Source organism: Schistocerca serialis, unplaced genomic scaffold, assembly GCF_023864345.2.
Source record: "Schistocerca serialis cubense isolate TAMUIC-IGC-003099 unplaced genomic scaffold, iqSchSeri2.2 HiC_scaffold_843, whole genome shotgun sequence".
Classification (NCBI taxonomy): domain Eukaryota; kingdom Metazoa; phylum Arthropoda; class Insecta; order Orthoptera; family Acrididae; genus Schistocerca; species Schistocerca serialis.
Window position 1 is genome coordinate 1880883 of NW_026048456.1, and position 23993 is coordinate 1904875.

At 44.2% G+C, this 23993-nt stretch overlaps 1 protein-coding gene across 1 annotated transcript in view; it reads right to left on the reverse strand.

The window, feature by feature from the left end:
* Positions 1 to 23993, reverse strand: part of LOC126452254 (uncharacterized) — a 229332-nt gene that overhangs the window by 113332 nt on the left and 92007 nt on the right. The window contains exon 3 of the mRNA XM_050091045.1: positions 10246 to 10464. Within this exon, the coding sequence (XP_049947002.1) occupies positions 10246 to 10464 (219 nt within the window). The remainder of the gene's footprint in view (positions 1 to 10245; positions 10465 to 23993) is intronic.

A 23993-nucleotide genomic window follows, 5' to 3' on the forward strand; every position in this document is an offset into this window, starting at 1 on the left:
TACTATTTTTTCAATACTGTTTGTACAGCAATGTTTTAGAGCTATGTTAATGCAAAATACCTCTTAATGTAGCAACACGATTATAGATTCACTGCATTTTTTTCCCTTACCTATTAGGAATATCAGTGACTTGACATTATTTCTGGTCATGCGCAATATACCATGTTGTTACTATGGCTGCAGTAAGTCGTTACAAAACTATACCATTAATAAAAATGGTATAGTTTTGTATTATGCATTGTTGTTTTTCTCTTGCATGTAATTTGTTGTCAATATTATGGAAAACCCTGTATTCTTTTTACAATGACTGTTAATCTGCCAGTACCGCTTTTGCCACTTTGCTGTATGTTTCTTCGGGCGTTGTGCCTCCGTTTCCCTTCTTTTTGTAATTTTCCATGTTGTGTTTACAAGGAAAATAGATCATTAGAAACTGCAACCGACACGGAGCAGGTTGTTACACCGTAACATCCAGCCCCAACGAAATTGTGCTGCGCGGGATAACCGCTCGGTCTGAGGCCTCTTGTCACGGTCCGCGCGGCTTCCCCTGTCGGAGGTTCGAGTCCCTCATCGGGCATGAGTGTGTGTGTCGTCCTTAGCGTAAGTTAGTTTAAGTTAGATTAAACAGCGTGTAAGCTTAGGAAACGAAGATCTCATCGGTTTTGTCTCATAAGCCCTTACCACAAATTTTTCCAACGAAATTGTGACGAATTGCCCCGTGCACTGCCGCTTCATATTCCGTTACAGATAAGCATCAATTTTCAATTGAACAGAAATTTTAAACGTTTTTTCACTCACCTTAAATTAAGACTTCCACGTGATACAGGACTTGCACTCATTTACAGAAAGGCTGTTTTACTACTAAATAAGAACTCTGAGAAGATGAAAATCAGAAACAGACTGAGAAACAATGTTTCACCTCATGGGCTCTCTGTTACTGACAGTCCACCCGGGAATGATTGGCAGACCTCTGCACCAGGTGCCACCGTCTACTGGAAGGAAGGTGCGCTGCTACCAGCAGTGCATTCAAAATTCGCATGTAGCATGCTTCCCTACGTAACAACTAGTTCTGGTCACATCTACGCTACACGATGGAAGAGGCTGGAAGTTCTACCTGGAGTGGTGGAAAGGGGAGAGATGCAATCCGCATCACTCAAGGCGCGTGTTGAGCCGGATTCGTTGTAGTTAGTTTCCGAGTGGGTGGAAGCAACTCTGTTCAGTAGATGAGAAGAGGATCAGAACTTTTCTCTTACTATAATTAGTTTCCAGGAGAATATATGCGTTACTAAGGCTATTACTGAGACTGTGAAGTTTTAGCGGACTACTTAAATTAAGATACGAAGGCAGGAATTTCTGGGCATTAAAGTAACAGTGTAACTTTCATTTTAAATTTAATATATATATATATATATATATATATATATATATATATATATATATATATATATATTGACGTATCATTGTAAGTATCTAGTTTTCCTTTCTTTAAAGTATTTCAGGTATTTAAGATAATTCCCGTTTACTGTTCCATCTCAGCTGCATATTTTTAATTTACATATGTGTTTCGATAACTCTGTATCATCTTCAGATCTATATAGTTGCGACAGTAACCCGTCTTGCCTACTAAGAACCATATATCTGTACTCTGATATGTGATTCTGAGTAGACAAGATGGGTTGCTGACGCAACTACTCAGATCTGAAGATGACCCAGAGTGATCGAAACATGTAATCTCATTAAAAATATGCAACTGAGGAGGAAAAATAAATAGTATTTGAGTTACTTCATGTTGTCACCGTATTCCAGTGTTCTCTGTAATATTTGTGTGTGCCAGATATAAGTGAACGGAAAAGTGTTCATTTGATTTGATTTACTCTTGTGCATTTTCCGGCGTTGATATCCCTATCGTTCACCTATCCCTTGAACGGTTGCTGGCTCTTCGGGAAACGGGCAGTCAGCGAGGCCTGATGAGTCGCAGATAGTGAATTACCCTTGTCTCACCGCCGGCCGAAGTCGCCGCGCGGTTCTAGGCGCTGCAGTCTGGAACCGCGAGACCGCTACGGTCGCAGGTTCGAATCCTGCCTTGGGCATGGATGTGTGTGATGTCCTTAGGTTAGTTAGGTTTAACTAGTTCTAAGTTCTAGGGGACTAACGACCTCAGAAGTTGAGTCCCATAGTGCTCAGAGCCATTTGAACCATTTGAACCTTGTCTCAACGGCTCAACAATTTGTTTACAGTTATCGGTGTTGGTAGGGTTGGTATCGAAGGCAGCTGAAAGCGATCAATTTTATTTAAGTAGCTAAGTAAAGGGGTGATGTGTCACAACGATAAGCTGTAGACTCCACTATAACTCGGTGTATGCGTCAGTTCAGATATTGTACATCGATAAGGGAATACCGCCATATATAGGACCGTGCCTAATACAGCATCATCGTATAGCGCTGCTTAGTGCATCCAGTGAACAGTGAACTTCCGATAGAACCGTAATTGGATTCCGGTCGGATCGAATGGAAGACACAGTCATTTGTCAAGGGCACAAGAAGTTGGCGGAACTGGTTAACTTGCGAGTAAAACGGAAATTCCTACAATGCTGTCATAGGAGGCGATGAAGGAATTGGATGAGGGAGTCAGTTGAGAAATGGTGGAGGACGTGTATTGACATTGCGTTTTGTAATATACACTATCTGATCAACAGTATCTGGACGCCCCTATATATTTGCAGAGCTGACCACTAAACGCCATGAGACACCATTATAAAAGCAGAAGGAGAGTATTGCGTTCTTAGTACAGAAGCCTAAATCGCCTAGGGGACCAGCACGATACGTCAACATGTTCGGCCAAAGACCTGGCTGCTCTCTGTACTAAAAAATGAAAAAAAATGAATGAAAGAATCAACGATTAGCTTGAACAGGTGTCAAATGACGTCCGTCAAAAACAAATGCAACGAATAAAATAGGAAAAAAGAGGATAGCTTCTTTGATTAGTAACCGAAACGACCTCGGTCCTGCTTTCGAATCCCACCACCGCCTAAATTTTGAATCAAACTTATCAGCAATGGCGGCCGAAAACATCCGGCATAAGAAGTCACCCTCGCTCTGCCAACGAACTTGTCGAAGAGGGCAGGGGTGCGGACGGCGGTTCAGGGCACTCTCTCGTCCTTGTGGTTGGAAACTAGCCCTACAAGACGGAATAATCAGCAATGATCAACGGGGGTGAAGATGCAGAAGTCAGCGGAAACCACTGCATTAAAGACACATAAAGTGTATCCACAGGACATGTGGTCTGTCATTGAAAAAGTGTCATGATGATCTCTCCATTGGCAAAAGGTTCCGGACTAGTCCCCGGATCTCCAGGAGTAGATGGGCACACGGGAGGTGACTATGAGAAAGAAAAATAGAATAACCAACGAAAGGATAATGTTCTACGAGCCGGGGCGTGGAATGTAAGAAGTTTGAACATGGTAGGGAAGCTAAAAAATTGTGAAAAGGTAAGTGCTGAGGCTCAGTCTAGATATAGTGGGGGTCAGTGAAGTGAAATCGAAAGAAGACAAGGATTTCTGGTCAGTAATATCAACAGCAGCAGAAAATGGTATAAAGGGAGTAGGATTCGTTATGAATAGGAAGGTAGTGTACAGAGCGTGTTACTGTGAACAGTTCAGTGATAGGCTTGTTCTTATCAGAATCGACAGTAAACCAACACCGACAACGATAGTTCAGGTATACAAGCCGACTTCGCAAGCAGAAGATGAAAAACTAGAAAAGGTATATGAGGATATAGAACGGGTAATTCATTACGCAAAGGGAGACGAAAATCTAGCATTCATGGGGAATTGGAATGCGGTTGTTGGAGAAGGAGTACAAAAAGGTTATGGTAGAATATAGGTTTCGTACTAGGAATGAGAGAGGAGAAAGACTAATTGAGTTCTGCAATAAATTTCAGGTGGTAATAGCGTTACTTCGTTCAAGAATCACAAGAGGAGTTATACCTGGAAAAGGCCGGGAGGTTCAGCAAGATTTCAGTTAGATTACATCATGGTCAGGCAGAGATTCCGAAGAATAACTCCTAACGACGATGGCGGGGATGGTCATCGAAAGCTCGAGGATTTGATTCGAATTGACGCGGCTTGAAAACCGAAAACGTTTTATTCATGTTCGCCATCGCGAAAGACTCCGAGGACACACAGATTCAGAAATAAGATGTTGGATTATAAGGCGTGCCCAGGGCACATATAGACTCAGATCACAATTTGCTAATGATGGCCAGCCGGTGTGGCCGAGCGGTTCTAGGCGCTTCTGTCTGGAACCGCGTGTCCGCTACGGTCGCAGGTTCGAATGCTGCCTCGGGCATGGATGTGTGTGATGTCCTTCGGTTAGTTAGGTTTAAGTAGTTCTAAGTTCTAGGGGACTGATGACCACAGATGTTAAGTCCCATAGTGCTCAGAGCCATTTGAACCATTTTTTTGTGCTAATGATGAAGATTAGGCTGAAGTCTAACAGACTAGTCAGGAAGAATCAACGCAAAGAAAGTGCGATACGGAAGTATTAAGGAATGGAGAGATACTCTTGAAGTTCTCTGAGCCTATGGATACTGCGATATTAAATAATTCAGTAGCAAATTCAGTTGAAGAGGAATGAACTTTTTTAAAAAGGGCAATCACGGAAGTTGAAGAGAAAAACGCAGGTACAACAAAGGTAACTGCGGAGAAACCATGGGTAAGACAAGAAATACTTCAGTTGGTCGACTAAAGAAGGAAATACTAGAATATACGAAGATAGTAACTGTTCTCGAAAGAACAGATACCATTGTTGACCGTGCAGCTACTCTAGAAGTAAATTAATTGAAATTCTCAGCTGCCGACAGGTGTTGTTGATATACCTCGATGGGGACAGCTGAAAATGTGTGCCTCGACCGGAACTCGAACCCAGGATCTCCTGCTTACATGGCAGACGCTCTATCCATCTGAGCCACCGAGGACACAGATGAATAGCGTGACTTCAGGGACTTATCCCTTGCACGCTTCTCGTGCGACCCACATTCCCAACTGTCCACAATCTACATAGGTAATGTTCCTAATAGATATTTGCCCATCGACTCATTACTCGCGCGGTCAACAATGATATCTGTTCTTTCGAGAACAGTTACTATCTTCATATATAGTTAAAAGTGGTTCAAATGGCTCTGAGCACTATGGGACTTAACGTCTAAGGTCATTAGCCCCCTAGAACTTAGAACTACTTAAACCTAACTAACCTAAAGACATCACACACATCCATGCCCGAGGCAGGATTCGAACCTGCGACCGTAGCAGTCGCGCGGTTCCAGACTGAAGCACCTAGAACCGTTCGGCCACCGCGGCCGGCTATATAGTTAAAGACCTTCGTCTGTGCGAATTCGCACAGGTTGCGCAAACTCTTGCGGGATTCATACCTCAGTGCGCGCGAGTAATGAGTGGATGGGCAAACATCTATTAGGAACATTACGTATGTAGATTGTGGACAGTTGGGAATGTGGGACAATAAGTTGGGAATGTGGGTCTCACGAGAGGCGTGCCAGAGATAAGTCCCTGCAGACGCGCTGTTCATCTGTGTCCACGGTGGCTCGGATGGATAGAGCGTCTGCCATGTAAGCAGGAGATCCTGGGTTCGAGTCCCAGTGGGGGCACACATTTTCAGCTGTCCCCATCGAGGTATTTCAGCAACACCTGTCGGCAGCTGAGAGTTTCAATTAATTATCATTTAAATTCTAGAATGTTCAGGGCAATTCAGGAATATAGAAATATATATCACTCAGGAACGACATAAATACGAAGTGCAGGGCGAAACGGCTACATAAAAAAGTGGAAGAAATCGAAAAAGAAAGACTTGTCGGAAGGACAGTCTCAGCATATAGATAAGTAAAAACAAACTTTGGTGAAATTAAAAGCAAGGTCGGTAAAATTAAGAGTATAATGGGAATTCCACTCTTATATACAGAGAAGAGAGCACCCGCCACGTTAGCCGAGAGCGCCAATGCGCTGCTTCGTGGACTCGGGTAGGCGCGCTGGCCCCAGATCGAATCCTCCCGGCGGCTTAACGATGGCGGCTGGTGTGCCGGACAGCCTGGATGTGGTTTTTAGGCGGTTTTCCACATCCCACTAGGTGAATACTGGGCTGGTCCCCAGGTCCCACCTCAGTTACATGGCTCGCAGACGTCTGACCACATTCGCACTATTCCATGGATTACACTAGACACAGACAGTTGGGGTACACTCATTCTGTCCCAGGGGGGGGGGGGGGGGTACAGAGTAGCGGCAGGAAGGGCATCTGGTCACCCCTTCAATTAACCTTGTCAAATCCGGTTAACCATGCCAACACTGCGTCGTTGTGGGAAAAAGCACAAGCAAAAAAAAGAAAAGAAAGAAAGATGCAGCGAAGAGAGCGGACAGCTGGAAAGAGTACACTGAAGGCCATTGTGCGGCAAATGACTTGCATGATGACGTTACAGAAGATGAAACAGGAATGGACAGGGAGGTTGAGAAGGGATCCAATATTAGAATCAGAGTTTAGAAGAGCTTTGGAGGACTTAGAGAGGAAATAAGGCAGAAGGGATCGATAACATTCCATCGGAATATCTAAAATCGTTGGGGATGTGGTAACAAAAGGATAATTCACGCTGCTGTGTAAACTGTATGAAACTAGCGATATACCCTGAGACTTCATCATCCACACAATTCCGTATACTGCAAGGGCAGACAAATGCGAGAATTATCCCACAATCAGTTTAACAGCCCATACACTGAAGTTGCTGACAAGAATAATATGCAGAAGAATGAAAAAAAAAACTGAGGATATGTTGGATGACGATCAGTTTGGCTTTAGGAAAGGGAAAGGAAGTTCTGACATTGTGATTGGCACAGGAGGCAAGAGTCAAAAAATCAAGAAACGTTCATAGGAATTGTCTATCTGGTGTAAGTGTTCTACAATGTAATATGGTGCAAGAAGTTCGAAATCCTGAGAAAAATAGGGGTAAGCTATAAGGGAGAGAATGGTAATATACAGTACTTTACTTATTTCCACTTTAAAAGAAGACGTTCTCGCTTACACTTGATGCTGCAGTTTTACTGCATGAGCAGTGGAAAAGTAGTACGTAATAAAATTTTTGCCTTTCGTCAATTTGTGGGGTATCAGCGAGAAAAAGTTTCGTAAAGGTTTGAAATTGTGCATAAAGTTTGTTGGAAACTGCTCTCATTCTCAGATACTGGATGAATATAGCCTGGGTATCTGCACCCCAGAACACAGCTGTACAGTAGATACCCGCAATACCTGTCTCAGTGTGTTAAGCCTCCAACATAAGATTATGTCATTTAATGAGTACACAATGACCGCATCATAACTTTTAACCTAAGATCACATTACTTAACGAGTAGGCTACGACTGCATCTTAAGTTTTTAATTTCGGTCAATAATAGTTACATTAGATATTGAAAACCAAGTTTTTGTTGCCATTGGAAGCTGTTAGTCAAGCTGCAACTGGGACTGAGTGAACGGGTGATTGTTTTAGCCGTTCAGTATATAGAGTCCAATTTCGTGAGGAAACCTTAAAGTCATTCTTTCGTCTCCCTGAACTTTAATCACCTTTTCAAATTTTTGCTTACTCAACGCACAAGTTCAATAACTTTCACACTCTCTTTTCAATTACTGCCTCCCTTTAATGTCCTTAGACTCATAAAACAGCAGTCTGATATAGTATCACAGAAGAACAGCTTGTGGTTGAAATCACTAGCAAAGTGATCGTTTTGAATGTGAAAGATTTAAATGTGTGATTAGGGCAATAACACACCACCTTTAGTCAAAATTTCCACGGGTGTGCTGCCGGTCTATAGTGTCCAACGGGCACAATATTTCGGCGATCATACATGTCGCCATCATCAGGTGAACTAACGGACTGAGCTCCTGTGAACGTGCCGGCACGGAGATCCGTACGCTATGGCTGCTCAGAGGGAACTGGGTTCGGTTGCAGCGGCGGCCGATTTAAATACCCTCCGCCCGTGGCGCGCTCCCTCCGCCGTCCGCGTCCCGCGCCACGGTCGCGCGGTGGAACAGATTGCGACGGCGTCTGAGATGACGTCGGAGTGATGGCTCTGTCCGCCGTGATCGTCACAACTATACGTTTGCTCGATTTACTCTTGATTAACCCGATCGCTGGTTCCCAAGCCTTGCTAAGATTATAGCCACAGTCACAGTTTATGAGGTCGTCATTGGTGCGAATTTCGATGGCCTCTCTAACAACGCTGTCCCAGTATCTCGACGTCTGTACCAGAATCCTCGTGCGGTCATATTCCATGGCGTGATTTTGTCGGAAAATCACGGCGGACAGAGCCATCACTCCGACGTCATCTCAGACGCCGTCGCAATCTGTTCCACCGCGCGACCGTGGCGCGGGGCGCGGACGGCGGAGGGAGCGCGCCGCGGCGGAGGGTATTTAAATCGGCCGCCGCCGCGACCGAACCCAGTTCCCTCTGAGCAGCCATAGCGTACGGATCTCCGTGCCGGCACGTTCACAGGAGCTCAGTCCGTCAGTTCACCTGATGATGGCGACATGTATGACCGCCGAAATATTGTGCCCGTTGGACACTATAGACCGGCAGCACACCCGTGGATATTTTGACTATCAAATACGCCGGGAGAAACTCAAGAATCACACCACCTTTGGTTAGATACCCTTCGCTGAGTGATGCACTGGGAGACACAGAAGGCGAATCCAGGGTGGGGGGGGGGGGGGTAGAGGGGGGTTGGGACCGCAGGCTTCCCTCTCCCAGAACTACACCAGATAATTAAGAAAAAACTTCGTTTACTCTGGAGAGTTTGGAGACGGCACAGTGACACAATATTTCTGTGAGCTCAGACGCCCCCCACCTTTTCCCCGATACTAAACTCCTGGATTCGACTCTCGGCAGGCATACAGCATGAAATGATGAGAAAATCTACAGGGTGTGCGCCTCGACCCTGTCATCGCCGATCGCCGACCGGCTGAAAAGTTACAGGCACTGTCGACGTCCCCTTCTGAACAAACCAATGAACTCGCCCAGCGTTTTGGACGTAAATTGGTCAGTGCACATCGGCCACCGTATCCTGTGCAGGCTACATAACGAGAACTCTTGCGCTACACTCGTTTCAATCTTGTCGACTCGTCCTCTCTTACTGGAGCACCCAGGGGTGTAAGGCTAATCGTGATTTGTTATTAGTGTGCAAGATGGACACGCGATCTTGCTGCCGTAATTTAGCACTGGCAAGGCGAAATGGCCGACTGTTGGGATCAGATGGCTTTTAACGAAGGTGTGTTTTGTAAGACGAAAATTCATTGATGCAAGGTACAGAACCCCAAATGTGTTCCATTAAAGGAAGAGTAATATGTCGCACAACTTTCACACTACAGTCGACGCTTCAGATGGAAAGCTTAAAGTTTTCATCAATGCAAACAAAACGGTTGTATTCTTGTTTATTCCACCTCCAGTAATGGGAAACCTATGTGCTGCGTCAAATAAAAACTTGGGACAGAGAAACGTCACTGTTATATCCCTGCGATAAAAAAGCGCACTATTTTGTATTCATTTGGCCATGGCGACTTGCGTTTATGGGCTAACAGCTAGTCGTGTATCTTATCATTCATTTCTGTAATTTATTTTAATATTTGATCGCCATTTAGATACTGCACTTCTTCCTAGTGTCATGTTGTCTGGTGCTATAGTAACAGACTCAGTGAAGGCTCGAAAGTGTGTGTATTTTGACATAATTGTTAGACACTCTCTGAATAGATGGTAGCGTCTAAAGATCGTGGCAAATTATCGCTACCACAGATGTTAGCGATGTATCGCTCCAATCCGCAACGAGAAGTGGGCGAGGCTGACGAAGACACACACATACACACACACACACACACTCTCTCTCTCTCTCTCTCTCTCTCTCTCTCTCAGCACAGCAATGCCATCGTACAGGGGTCTATATAGAGCCGAACATGGACGTACTCTACCCCAGTTCTTGACCTCAGTTGACGCAGGCAACATAATCGATTAGAACGAAAGAGTTATTCATGTAAGAAATGGAAATGTACTTTAGTAAATGTTGAACATTGTACTTCAAGAGAAGAGTCTGCAATTGTATGCAGCAAGGGATGCTTTAATAATCAGTGACAATCGTAAATACTGAATCACTTCTATGGCAAACGTGGTCTGAGGGGGAGGGGGGGGGGGGTGATTGTCTAGCTACGCACCTAGACTCCAACTGGGCGTGGCCCTCCTGTGGCGAGCCAGGGTTCGGTTGGCCACCTCACCAGTCCCCAGGGAGTTGTTGACCACCTCGCCATTTCCCAGGGGTTTGCTGCCCGCCTCGCCAGGTAGGTTGTGCTCTCGCCTGGCTGCCTCCTCGCTGCTGGAGTCGTCAAGGAAGCCCAGGCCCAGGTCCATCCAGGAGTAGTAGTCCTCGTCAGAGCCTGCAACACACACCGTGGGCAGGTGTCACGACAGTTCGTGGGGAAGTGGTTGCTAGTGGGGCAGCCATCACTGCTGGCATTGTGTGAATCCACATCCTATAATAAAATGAAACAGTCATCTCCCATCACTCCTTACAGCAACAATAAAACGCCTATCCAGTAAGAGAGCTACGCAGTCACTTCCAGTTTTGATTACAAAAAGATCTCTCCGCAGAAGATGTTGTTTTCATATCACAATGCAGAATGGTCAAAATAAACCTGGCAATGATAATATTGACCCTCGCCAATGAACATCACAGAAGATGTTGGAACTGGCCTCTGTTGGCATACATGCAGCGCTGTGCTCGATTTTTCAAACCGTGAGACGCGTGTACCAGCTCTGCCTGCGGCATCGCAGCAACAGCGTTTCCAGTGTTCTGTTCTGGGCATTACATTGTGTGAGGATTATTTGGGTATGCCTGACCCTTCAATTTACCCCACAGGTCAAAATCAAAGAGAGAGAGATCAGGCGATTCAGACAGCTAGGAGATTGCACTGCCTCTGTTGATGGTCTTCTCCTCACTGGATGCTTCACGCTCTTGTGACAAGGTTACCAAGTCTGCGCATATGCTGATGCTCCATCTTGCTGAAAATACTCTTACAGTCGTTCATCTACTGGGAGCTGATCCATATACTGATCATAAACATTTTCTGAACATGTCCGTGAGCATTAACAGTTTGGCGCAAGAATCGCGTTATAATGCCAACACACATTGCATACCAAACACCAATATGACTGTAACTGTTCTTCGAAGTAGTGATGGAGGTCTTCTGATGCAGTGGCGCATCTTCTGTGAGTTCACATACACTGCCAGGTTGAACTAGGCCTCATCACAAGAAATGGAAAACTGAGGATCCGAAAGTCTTCATTGCACTTCACTCGGAAACTATTAGCACGAAAGTTTGTCTGCACGCTTTAACTCGTGCACATCAGTAAATTCTTAAGGATACAGATCCAGGTTGTTTTTGTTAATGTTTCGAAAAAATGTTTGAAATGCCTCTAAGCACTATGGGACTTAACATCTGAGGTCATCAGTCCCCTAGAACTTAGAACTACTTAAACCTAACTAACCTAAGAACATCACACACATCCATGCTCGAGGCAGGATTCGAACCTGCGACCGTAGCGGGCGCGCGGTTCCAGACTGAAGCGCCTAGAACCGCTCGGCCACACCGGCGGGCAATGTTTCGACATGACGATCTTTTAACTCAAACTAGCGTAGATAAACGGCGTAGAGATTTCGTCTGACTCTATGTTCCAGAATTTCCTTCACTCGAACATTCTGATGTTCAAACTCTTTTCGGACAGTTAGTGTTTTTATTCGCTGCACAGCCTGTTTATCGCTATTCTGCTGCCAAGTTTTGCATTGCAGACTTTGCTGAAAGTTTGACCACACTTCCAGGCTGAAATTTTTGCGTGAACAGTTTCACGCAGGTTCTCTACGAATTGTGCTTAATGTAAAACTCGACGATGAACACTCGCCGCTTTATCGTCAACACCATTTTATGTTGAATTCAGTTGGTCACTGAACGCGTCTGCTATCACGAACTCAAGCGTAATGACACAGTGAATTACTGTCCGCCCCCGGTAGCTGAGTAGTCAGCGCGACAGAATGTCAATCCTAAGGGTCCGGGTTCGTTTCCCTGCTGGGTCGGAGATTTTCTCCGCTCAGTAACTGGGTGTTGTGTTGTCCTAGTCATCATCATCATTTCATCCCCATCGACGCGCAAGTTGCCGAATTGGCGTCAGATCGAAAGACTTGCACCCTGCGAACGGTATACCCGACGAGAGGCCCCCCTCACACGACATTGATTTAGTAAATTACTCGGAACTCAGCATGCAGCGGACCCGCATGCGCAGACAAGTGACACCAACCGAATAGTGCATAATAGTGCATCTAAATCATGGTTCACAGCGTTTTATGCGCTGTGCAGTTTTCTACATGAGTTTTCCACATAAGTCTCAGAAATATTTTGCAGACCAGTTTCATTTCTATACCCTGAATAAAATGTCAATAACGAAATATTTCCATGGTGGTATGTTCAGTCTTTGCAACTAGATGAAAGGCACTTTGTTTTTTGTCAAACGTGTTTCGATTATTTTATTTATGAAGCATCTTCAGTGGCTTGTAATACATGTTGGTTTTATAGATACACTGAAGAGCCGAAGAAACTGGTACACCTGCCTAATATCGTGTCGGGCCCCCACGAGTATACAGAAGCGCCGCAACACGACGTGCCATGGACTCGACTAATGTCTGAAATAATGCTGGAGCGAACTGACACCATGCTGCATACTGCAGGACCGTCCACAAATCCGCAACAGTACGAGGAGTGGAGATCTCTTCTCAACAGCAGGTTGCAAGGCATCCCAAGTATGCTCAATAATGTTCATGCCTGGGGAGTTTGGTGGCCAGCAGAAGTGTTTAAACGGAAGGGTTGCACTTCTGTCACATTGAACGATTCCCTTCTGCTTCGTTGGTCCCGTTCTTGCAGGATCCTTTTCCAGTCGCAGCGATGTCGGAGATTTGATATTTTATCGGATTCCTGAGATTCACGTGAAATGGTCTTATGGGAAAATCCCCACTTCATCGTTACCTCGGAGATGCTGTGTCCCACTGCTCGTCCGCCGACTATAACACTACGTACACTACGTTCAAAGCCACTTAAATCTCGATAACTTGCCATTGTAGCGGCAGTAACTGATCTAACTACTGCGCCGGACACTTGCCCTGTTTAGATGTGCCAGCAGGAGTGGCCGTGCAGTTCTAGGCGCTTCAGTCTGGAACCGCACGACCGCTACGGTCGCAGGTTCGAATCCTGCCTCGGGCATGGATGTGTGTGATGTCCTTAGGTTAGTTAGGTTTAAGTAGTTCTAAGTTCTAGGGGACTGATGACCTCAGAAGTTAAGTCGCATAGTGCTCAGAGCCATTTGAACCATTTGAACCTATTTAGGTGTTGCCGACCGCAGCGCCGTATTCTGCCTGTTTACATATCTCTGTATTTGATTACGCATTCCTATAACAGATTCTTTCGCGCTTCAGTGTATATAATCAAGGTAGTAGTTACAATTATGTACTATGTTACGTTTTCTCATGTTGTTCTCGTTTTCTTCAACTTAGAAACAACTGCTACAGCACAAGTTTCGCTCGGTTAAATCATCACTCGGTGTTACATAGGATATCCATTGTTGTTAATATATGTGTGTGATCTGGAGATGCGTTTACTCACTCCCCATACAACAGATGGCCGATTTCCGGCGTTTTTCCACCCATATTTATTACAACATTTTGCTTTGACCTTTCACTGTGTGTTGAATGTGTGGGATGTTTGCAGTTTGTAATGTTGCCAAGTGTCACTGTGTGTTTATCTTACGGGTTTTGCTTGTGTTGTGTGCGTGGTTTGATATTTTGATATTTGTTTTGTGTGTGTGTGTGTGTGTGTGTGTGTGTGTGTGTGTGTGTGTGTGTGTGTGTGTGGGTGGGTGGGTGGGTGTGTGTGTGCGTGCGTGCGTTTATGTATGAGTGAGTAAGAGAGGGAGAGAGAGAGAGAGAGAGAGAGAGATAGAGAGAGAGAGAGAGAGAGAGAGAGAGAGAGAGAGAGATCTTAACTAGCTTTGATTCCATTGGGAACCGTTGTGCACAGCGACCATAGACTATAAGGAAGCAGAGGCAATCAGTCGCAATTCCAACAGGTTTTATTATTCTTACAAACCTAGATTTCGGCTATAAACAGCCATCTTCAGTGCATTTTCGTTCTATTTCAACAGACTGGCGGCAGTTCATGTCACCATCTGTTCTTACAGGTTTATAGGCAGAACGAAATTGCCTTCTGCCTATACACCATCTGTTCTTACAGGTTTATAGGCAGAACGAAATTGCCTTCTGCCTATACACCTGTAAGAACAGATGGTGTGTTGATGACTGAATATCTCACCTCTTCGTGTGCCACACTAAGACAGAGGGAAGATAATATAAGTCACTTCTCCTTTCAGTATTATATTTATAAATGTTACTGTTGTTTGAATCTACAGTTGATTGTTGACAACAACAGTCTTCACAAGGAAGTTAATTTAGCGTCAGCCTGTTGTCAGTTTGCTTATATATTTAAAGAGCGATCTACAAGAAGTTTTACAGTGGACACCAAATATTTTTATCACGAACTGTTGTGCAATATTTGCTTTCTGAATGAAATTCTGCCCCTTAGTATAATTTCATAAGACATTATTATAACATAGGTAAAGTAAGTAAACTTTTATGTCTAATATGAAAGTTGCTGAGCTTACACATTTATAAAGATCTATAGTATGTGATCTACAGTTTACTTTCTTATCATAATTAACTCTAAGAATTTAATAGATACTGTTCCATTTGTTGATCACACGTCTTGTATTATTTTTAATGGTGTGGTCAGTACAGAATTGCTTCATTGTGTTTTAGCGAAGTTCGATATCAGTGCAATCGTACAGAAACAGTTAACAATTTTCTAGGGAATTTTATTTACATTTTCAAATGTTGAAGAGTCTCCACTGAGCTTGGTTACAGTGGTTGCATTACCCTCGAACAGAACTAGTTCAGCTTCTCAGATATACAGTGGCAAATTATTCACATGCAACAAGGGCGAACCCTGTATCGACTCCTGTGGTACACGTGTAATAAAATATTTCCCAGTCTGAGGATGATGTTGCGTTATGCACATTCGCAGGTTTCTTGATGTGACATTCCTATAGACAGACTTGATGCAAGCCTGTTATTAGCAACAGCTCTGATACCATAATATTTGAACTTCTCTAGGAGAATAATGTGAATTGTATGTTCAATGCTTTCAGAATATATTAGATAGTATAGAGAGCGACTAAAAAAATAAACGTAGCTTATAACTAGAGTAAAATACAATCATTTAAATGGGCAGCACTTTGCTATATGTTTACATTAGAAAGTATTATTTCCGACAGAATGACAGTTTGCTGTGGGAGAATGTGACTGACTTAATTGTTAATCCTCTTTCATCTTACCGACCACATGATAACCGCATTGTGCAAAGCCTGGACTGTATGGAGGATGTTGCCATACCTCCCACTTTGTTGGGCCGACTGCGGTGTTGCGTTATCGTGCAACAAAATCACATCGGCGATCAGATTTCCCCGCCGCTTTTTCTGAATTGCCATACGCTACCGGTGCAACGTTTGCCAATATGAAGCAGAATTGATTGTCGTGTCTTTCAGCATAAATTCCAAGTGCACCACATCCTCCATGTCAAAGAACACTGTCATCACCACTTTTCCTGCTCAACGTTGGACCTTCTTTCCTTGTGGTGATGTGGTGTTCACCCATTCCATCGATGTTCTCTTTGTTTCAGGGGTGAAATGGTAGACCCACGTTTCATTCCCTGTGCTGAAACTCTTTGTCCTCCACAGAATACCGTTCCAAAAATGCCAGTGACGAATAGAAACGTTGTCTCTTGTGAACATTGGTGAGCATTTGTGGGACCCATCTGGCACGCAGTTTATGGTATCTGGGGTGCTTGTGAACAATAGAGAACACTCTGCCATACCAAATGTTCAGCGTGCTGGCAACTTCCTGTGGTGTTATGCTGCGATCCTCACTAATGATCACATCCACATGGTCAACATTTGCAACGGTACTGGACGTTGCGGACTTTCCATGGCGACATTCGTGAGTGAGTCTCTCGTCTGCCGTCTGCCATCTGCCGTCTAATTTCCTACACCACTTTACAATACCTGAGCGAGATACTGCATCCTCATCATATACAGCACTGATATCACAGTGAATAACAGTGCACTTGAGTCGTTTAGCCCACAGAAATCTGATCGTTGCATGCTGATGTGTCGCTCACATCGACACAGGGAAAACAGTGATCTAAGTTTATAACACTTTATTGAGCAAGGAAAGAAACGTCTGCTTCGACGATAATAACAAAGTCACAATTACAGTGTCTCACAGGTTATGAAGACTTGACAGTATGGTGATTCCAGAGTCTGACAAAGTAACACTATTAGGATCTTCATAGGCAAGTACCCATTCTGAGTCCGATGAAGCCATCCTGAATAAAACCAGCATAGGAACAAAAAAGTCTGTTGTGGATACAGTCTGACTGCATAAAGGGAAATGAATGCTGAATACAGCGGCATCAGTCCCTACGCTAGATATTGAGAGCATCTGAAGACAGTGGGGTGAGTAGCAACTGCCCGGAGTCTAAGAGAGGCTCTTGAAGCCAGAAGAACTGACATGTGCAGTTCTGGACCCTTCCTTTATAGCGGCCAGCGGCGGAATACTGACGGCACTATTTTCCGGTCACGTGTGTGGCGGACGCGAATGGGTCCCTTGGAAATGGCGGCCTCTGCCAGCGTCAGTACCTCCGCCTGGAGCCCTATTCTGTATCTTTCGGCCGCTCTGCCGATCGGATCGGTAGGCGAGCGCACCGAGCGGCATTATTTTCGAAGGAGAGCCCCTGCGTTATTCTGTAATCATTTCAGAAGCGATGTCACACGGTTCTAGCAAACCGAGGCGCTGTTGTCAGTTCTCCTCGCACCAACCAATCAAAAGCAAGTAGCCACAGATACGCGCATGTGCACTTCAATGCACATAGCGGCGCGAACGCGAAGCAGCTAGCACCTGACACAGCCATGCTATTATTCGCACTACCGAAAAGTGTGCTTAGAGTACGTAGTAGTGCTCAAATTTTGCTGACCACGTGTTTCCATGCACACTTAAGAACGATAGGGTACTAGACTGTGTTCTGTAAATTGTCACGCCATATGTCATTTTATTCTCATTCACATTGACATCTTTTTTCGATTTATATGTTTCAGAATATGAGTTATGAGTGGTGCGTAGTACCACATTCTGCAAACAAAAAAAATGGTTTAAATGGCTCTGAGAACTATGCGACTTAACTTCTGAGGTCATCAGTCGCCTAGAACTTAGAACCAATTAAACCTAACTAACCTAAGGACATCACACACATCCATGCCCGAGGCAGGATTCGAACCTGAGACCGTAGCAGTCGCTCGGCTCCAGACTGTAGCGCGTAGAAGCGCACGGCCACTCTGGCCGGCTTCTGCAAACACACCCAAAAAATTATTTAAGGGAGTGTCAAAGAATAAGAATATATATAGAACGTGGTTGTAACTCGCTCCTAGAGATCCAAATAATGGAAGTAGCCTGCTTCATAATACGTAATAAATTGCAATACATCAACAACTTGCATCTTAAAATCAAAATTTAAAAATCGCCTTTTCGAGAGCGAGTGGAGAGTTCGTCGTAGTTCAAAACATGTTCGGAATAAAGTTCCTGAATTTACTGCCCTCCAGGAAGCGTGTGGCGCGCAAATTATTCTCGGGACTGAGACCTGGCTGAACCCTGAGATAGGAAGTTCTGAAATATTTAGTGAGGGTTGGGACGTGTATCGGAAAGACAGATGAGACACTGTAAGAGGCGGTATCTTCATTGCAGTTGACAAAAATATTGTGTCTACTGAGGTCGAAGTAGAGTGTGATTGTGAAGTTCTCTGGACTCGTCTAACAGGGCAATCGGAAATAAAGTTAATTGTGGGTTGTTATTATCGGCCACCAGGTTCCACCGTGACAATTCTAAAATCATTCAAAGGGAGTCTACATTCTGTATCGCAGAAGTACCCAGATCATGCTATGTTAGTCCGAGGCTACTTCAACCTACCTAGTATAGACTGGGATGTCTATGGATTCATTACAGGTGGTACAGACAAGCCGACGTGTGAATTACTTTTGAACACATTATCCGAAAACTGTCTTGAGCAGCTAAATCGACAGCAAGCGCGTAATGGAAATATTTTAGATCTGGTAGCCACGAACAGACCAGACCTCATCGACGGTGTCAGTGTTGGGACAGGGATTAGTGATCATGATGTTGTCATTACGGCTATGGTTACGAAAGTTACAAAGTCGGTCAAGAAGGCTAGGAGAGTATTCTTACTCGAAAGAGCAGATAACCAGTTGTTAGCATCCAACTTAGTAAATGAATCGACTTCATTTACTTCCGGTACGAAGGACGTGGAAGAATTATGGGCAAATTTTAAACACATTGTAAATCACGCATTGGACAAGTATGTGCCGAAAAAGTGGGTTACGGACGGAAAAGACCCACCGTGGTTTAACAGCGCAATTCGGAGAATGCTCAGGAAGCAAAGGCAGTTGCACTCGCAGTACAAGAAAGATCGGGAGAATGAGGACAGGCAAAAGTTAGTAGAGATTCGTGCTGCTGTAAAAAGAGCGATGCGCGAAGCATTAAACCACTACCACCGTCATACCTTAGCAAAAGATCTTGCTGAAAACCCAAGGAAATTCTGGTCTTACGTAAAATCGGTAAGCGGGTCGAAGGCTTCCATCCAGTCACTCACTGATCAGTCTGGCCTGGAAACGGAAGACAGCAAATTTTAAATTTAGCATTTGAGAAATCTTTCACGCAGGAGGATCGTGTAAACATACCGCCGTTTGAGTCTCGTACAGATTCCCGTATGGAGGACATAGTGATAGACATCCCTGGGGTTGTGAAGCAGCTGAATGGGTTGAAAATAAATAAATCGCCAGGTCCTGATGGGATTCCAATTCGGTTTTACAGAGAGTACTCTACTGCATTAGCTCCTTACTTAGCCTGCATTTATCGCGAATCTCTTGCTCAACGTAAAGTCCCGAGCGACTGGAAAAAAGCGCAGGTGACGCCTGTATATAAGAAGGGTAGAAGGACGGATCCTCAAAATTACAGACCAATATCCTTAACATCGTTTTGTTGCAGGATTTAAGAACATATTCTCAGTTCGAATATAATGAATATCCTTGAGACAGAGAAGTTGCTGTCCATGCATCAGCACGGCTTTAAGAAGCATCGCTCCTGCGAAACGCAACTCGCCCTTTTTTCACATGATATCTTGCGAACCATGGATGAAGGGTATCAGACGGATGCCATATTCCTTGACTTCCGGAAAGCGTTTGACTCGGTGCCCCACTTCAGACTCCTAACTAAGGTACGAGCATAGGGGATTGATTCCAAAATATGTGAGTGGCTCGAAGACTTCTTAAGTAATAGAACCCAGTACGTTGTCCTCGATGCTGAGTGTTCATCGGAGGTGAGGGTATCATCTGGAGTGCCCCAGGGAATTGTGGTAGGTCCGCTGTTGTTTTGTATCTACATAAATGATCTTTTGGATAGGGTGGATAGCAATGTGCGGCTGTTTGCTGATGATGCTGTGGTGTACGGGAAGGTGTCGTCGTTGAGTGACTGTAGGAGGATACAAGATGACTTGGACAGGATTTGTGATTGGTTTACAGAATGGCAGCTAACTCAAAATATAGATAAATGTAAATTAATGCAGATGAATAGAAAAAAGAATCCTGTAATGTTTGAGTACTCCATTAGTAGTGTAGCGCTTGACACAATCACGTCGATTAAATACTTGGGCGTAACATTGCAGAGCGATATGAAGTGGGACAAGCATGTAATGGCAGTTGTGGAGAAGGCGGATAATCGTCTTCGGTTCATTGGTAGAATTTTGGGAAGATATGGTTCATCTGTAAAGGAGACCGCTTATAAAATACTAATACGACCTATTCTTGAGTACTGCTCGAGCGTTTGGGATCCCTATCAGGTCTGATTGGGGGAGGACATAGAAGCAATTCAGAGGCGGGCTGTTAGATTTGTTACTGGTAGGTCTGATCAACACGCGAGTGTTACGGAAATGTTTCAGGAACTGGGGTGGGAGTCTCTAGAGGAAAGGAGGCAGAACGCAGAATCGCTACTGAGGAAATTTAGAGAACCAGCATTTGAGGCTGACTGCAGTACAATTTTACTGCTTGGGAGTGGAACAGGGAGAGAAGATGCTAGTTGTTGTACGAGGTACCCTCTGCCACGCACCGTATGATGGATTGCGGAGTATGTATGTAGATGTAGATGTAGATGCATCTGATGAATCAAAACGCTTCATAAGTGGTAGTACAGTATAAAAATATTATGGCAGGGATCTTTCATTTCTGTCTACTGTTGTTAAGGATTCAGTCACAGATGAATTAGTTGAGACAGTAAAAAATATAAATGTCACTGTCAGTTGTTTCATGCATGGCAATTTCATCATAGCAATTTCATCTTTCATTTTTTAAAGATATGGAAGTAGCGAAATCGAATATACTCATTGCTCAGAAAGCGCACTTTTACTTGTAAATAACGATAAATATTGCAGAAAATACTTAACTTTCACGAGTAACAAAGTCTCGGAATGTGTTACAAATGCGAGGAGGAAAAAAGAAGATTTATACCCAGACAGATGCGAACCTGTGACATTATTGCACGACAGTCTGTTGCCTTAGCCACTTGACCAAAACAACAGCTATGGAGTAAACGTTCTGTTCTTGCTGATTTTCATGGAGAGGTACACTGATTGACTTTGTTGCTGAACAATGGGGGTGTAAGCCGTAAATGCATGAAATTTTGAAAGGTACACAAAATCCCTTTCCATTGTTACTTAAAAGTTGTAAACGCGTTTCGATAGTTAATAAGTAAACCATTTGCGGCAAAAAGTACGGAAAGTCGCTAGTAATTGCAGCTAACACTCACGTTATATACGTAAGCAGAGCTGACATCTTGAAATTTAATGGCCGGTCGATATGGCCGAGTGGTTCTCGGCGCTTCAGTCTGGAACCGCGCGACCGCTTCGGTCCATATGTTAGTTAGGTTTAAGTAGTTCTAAGTTCTAGGGGACTGATGACCTCAAAAAAAAGTCCCATAGTGCTCAGAGCCATTTTTTGAAATTTAATGATTTTTGAACTCTTAATTACATAAAATTAACATGTATTTTGTGGGAATATTGACTGAAAATGTTTTTAGATGTTATAATCATTCACTGTAAAAACAATACAAACCGTATTTCTAACAAAGGAAAACAGTCTATTCCCCTGAGATGCATCCAGGTGGTTCTTCAATAAAATGCTGTCACTCAATCCGAAACTAAAACCACTCAGTATTTCTAAAATAACAAATTCTAACTGTAAACAAATCACACAGAACCGAACAAGTGATCATACCGGAACCTAACCATCTCTCGAGTACAGTAGCTGGAAAATCGGCAGGCAGACCGACCGGTAACAGGTCTCAAAAAGCTTACAGAATAGCAACTTTGGCTAAAGAATTGATAACGACGTCACTACGGAGGCTAACCTACCGCACCGATCGATATGAACGATACAGAATAGGGCCCTTGTGTCCATCCTTTACTGTGACAGGGCGAGTTCGCGACGTTGAGGCGTGCAGGGGCCGTTTAGACCGCACGCGTGTTCGAATTGCCCGAAGGGCTGCCCATCGCGTTTGCGAAAACCTCCGTTATAGCACACGCACCTCCAATTTGGACTGAACATCCAGCTGACGCGCCGTTGAACCTAGAGTGCTCTGCACACACAACACGACGAGATACCACAGTATCCGTCCTATCGAACGTGCCAGCGGTTACTGCCGCATTCTACACATTGACCACGGTCACAAAACACAGTGTGTTCTCGCAGCAAGCTAATGTAACTTACTTTTTGATTCACTCTCGTATCTTGCCAGTTCTGTGTTTGTACTAATAAATAAATAGTATGAGCAAAGCGATGAAAGCAAATGACAATCACAAAAGCATCTCTACAAGGAACCTTGCGGTGTGTGGCGGAGGGTACATTTTGTACCACTGTCTCTTACCCCCCTTCCTGCTTCAGTCCAAGTGGTTCGCTGGAAAAACGATTGTTGGTAAGTCTCTGTGTGAGCTAGAACTCTCTAATTTTAGCTTCGTGGTCTTTTTGTGAGATATACGTAGGAGAAAGGAATGTATTGGCTGACTCTTCTAGAAACGTACGCTCTCGGAATTTTAACAGTAAACCATATCGTGATGCAGAATGCCTCTCTTGTTCCGTCTGCCAGAGGAGCTCGCTGAGGGTTTGCGTGACGCTTACGCGCTTACTAAGTGAACCCGTAACGAAATTCACTGCTCTTCTTTAGATGATCTCTGTTTCCTCCATTAATCCTATCTGATACGAATCCCAAACTGACTAGAAATATTCAAGTATTAGTCGAAGGAAGATTTTCTATGCTACCAAGCTACCAACTTCCTGAGCCAATTACTCTACCTCAGGATTCTTCCAGCGATTCTCAGTCTGATATCAGCTTAGCTGCGGTTACTTTTATGTGGTCGTTCCACTTCAATTCGATCTGTATGCAAACTCCTATGTAGATATCTGATGGGTACGACTGCTTCCCACAATTGTTCTGTAATGATGTAATTATAGAAGAATTGATTTTTCTGCCATTTATGTGCAATAAATTACATTTGTTAATGTCAAGGGCCAATTATCAATCCCTGCACCAGGTTTTCGTGGATTTCGGTTCAATTTTCTAGCGTTGGTACTTCCCTCCATACAGCAACATCATTCGTGTACAGCGACTTCAAGCATGATTCTACGACGATTATTATGAAAGTTACTATTGTTTTATTTATTGTACATTATAAAAATTAACAACAACTAAGCCAATGGAGCAATCTGATCATATGATGCATACTGACGACGTCAGTAAACTCCGTAACAAGCTACGTTCCAAATCAGACATGTATATGGAGAGTTACAGACGAACATATTAAGAGATGATAAGCAGATGTGCGAAAACCCTTAATCCTCCTCAGTTACACGTAACATGAAGGCAGCACGAGTTTCTCAGATCCTTACCTAACATTCCTACTGGATGAGTAGCCACAATTTATTATTTCGTGCCGCGCGGGATAGCCGAGCGGCTGGTCCCGGCGGAGGTTCGAGTCCTCCCTTGGGCATGGGTCTGTGTGTTTGTCCTTAGGGTAATTTAGGTTAAGTAGTGTGTAAGCTTAGGGACTGTAGTTTCATGAAGTTCCGATAAGTGGCGGCGCTATACGTAGGCTTTAAAATGGTGTGTGCAACGGAGGTGTGTTCCAGGCAGACAACTGTAATTGAGTTCCTTTTGGCGGAAATCCAGAGCATCGCAGATACTCATAGGCACTTGCAGAATGTCTACTGAGACCTGACAGTGAACAAAAGCACTGTGAGTCGTTGGGCGAGGCGTCTGTCATCATGGAAACGAGGTCGTGCAAACCTGTCAGATCTCCCGTGTGCCGGCTGGCTGCACGCAGCTGTGGCTCGTGCAGTACTGGAACGTGCGGACAGTCTCATTCGAGGAGGTCGGCGTATCACAATGAAACACCTAGCTGCTAAACTGGACGTCTCTGCTGATAGTGCTGACACTCATCCACCATAAAAATACGGCATTTCAGTCTTTGATCGCTATTTTTTATTTTCAATGACCGGTTTCAGGCTAGCTGCCCATCTTCAGATCATATATTTCAGTTACAAAGTAACCTCTTAGTACAGAAATATTGGTTCGCAATCATAACTGAACTGTCTTTTTAGTTGTGACAGCGAACCGATAGTTCTGTACCGTCTGGTTACT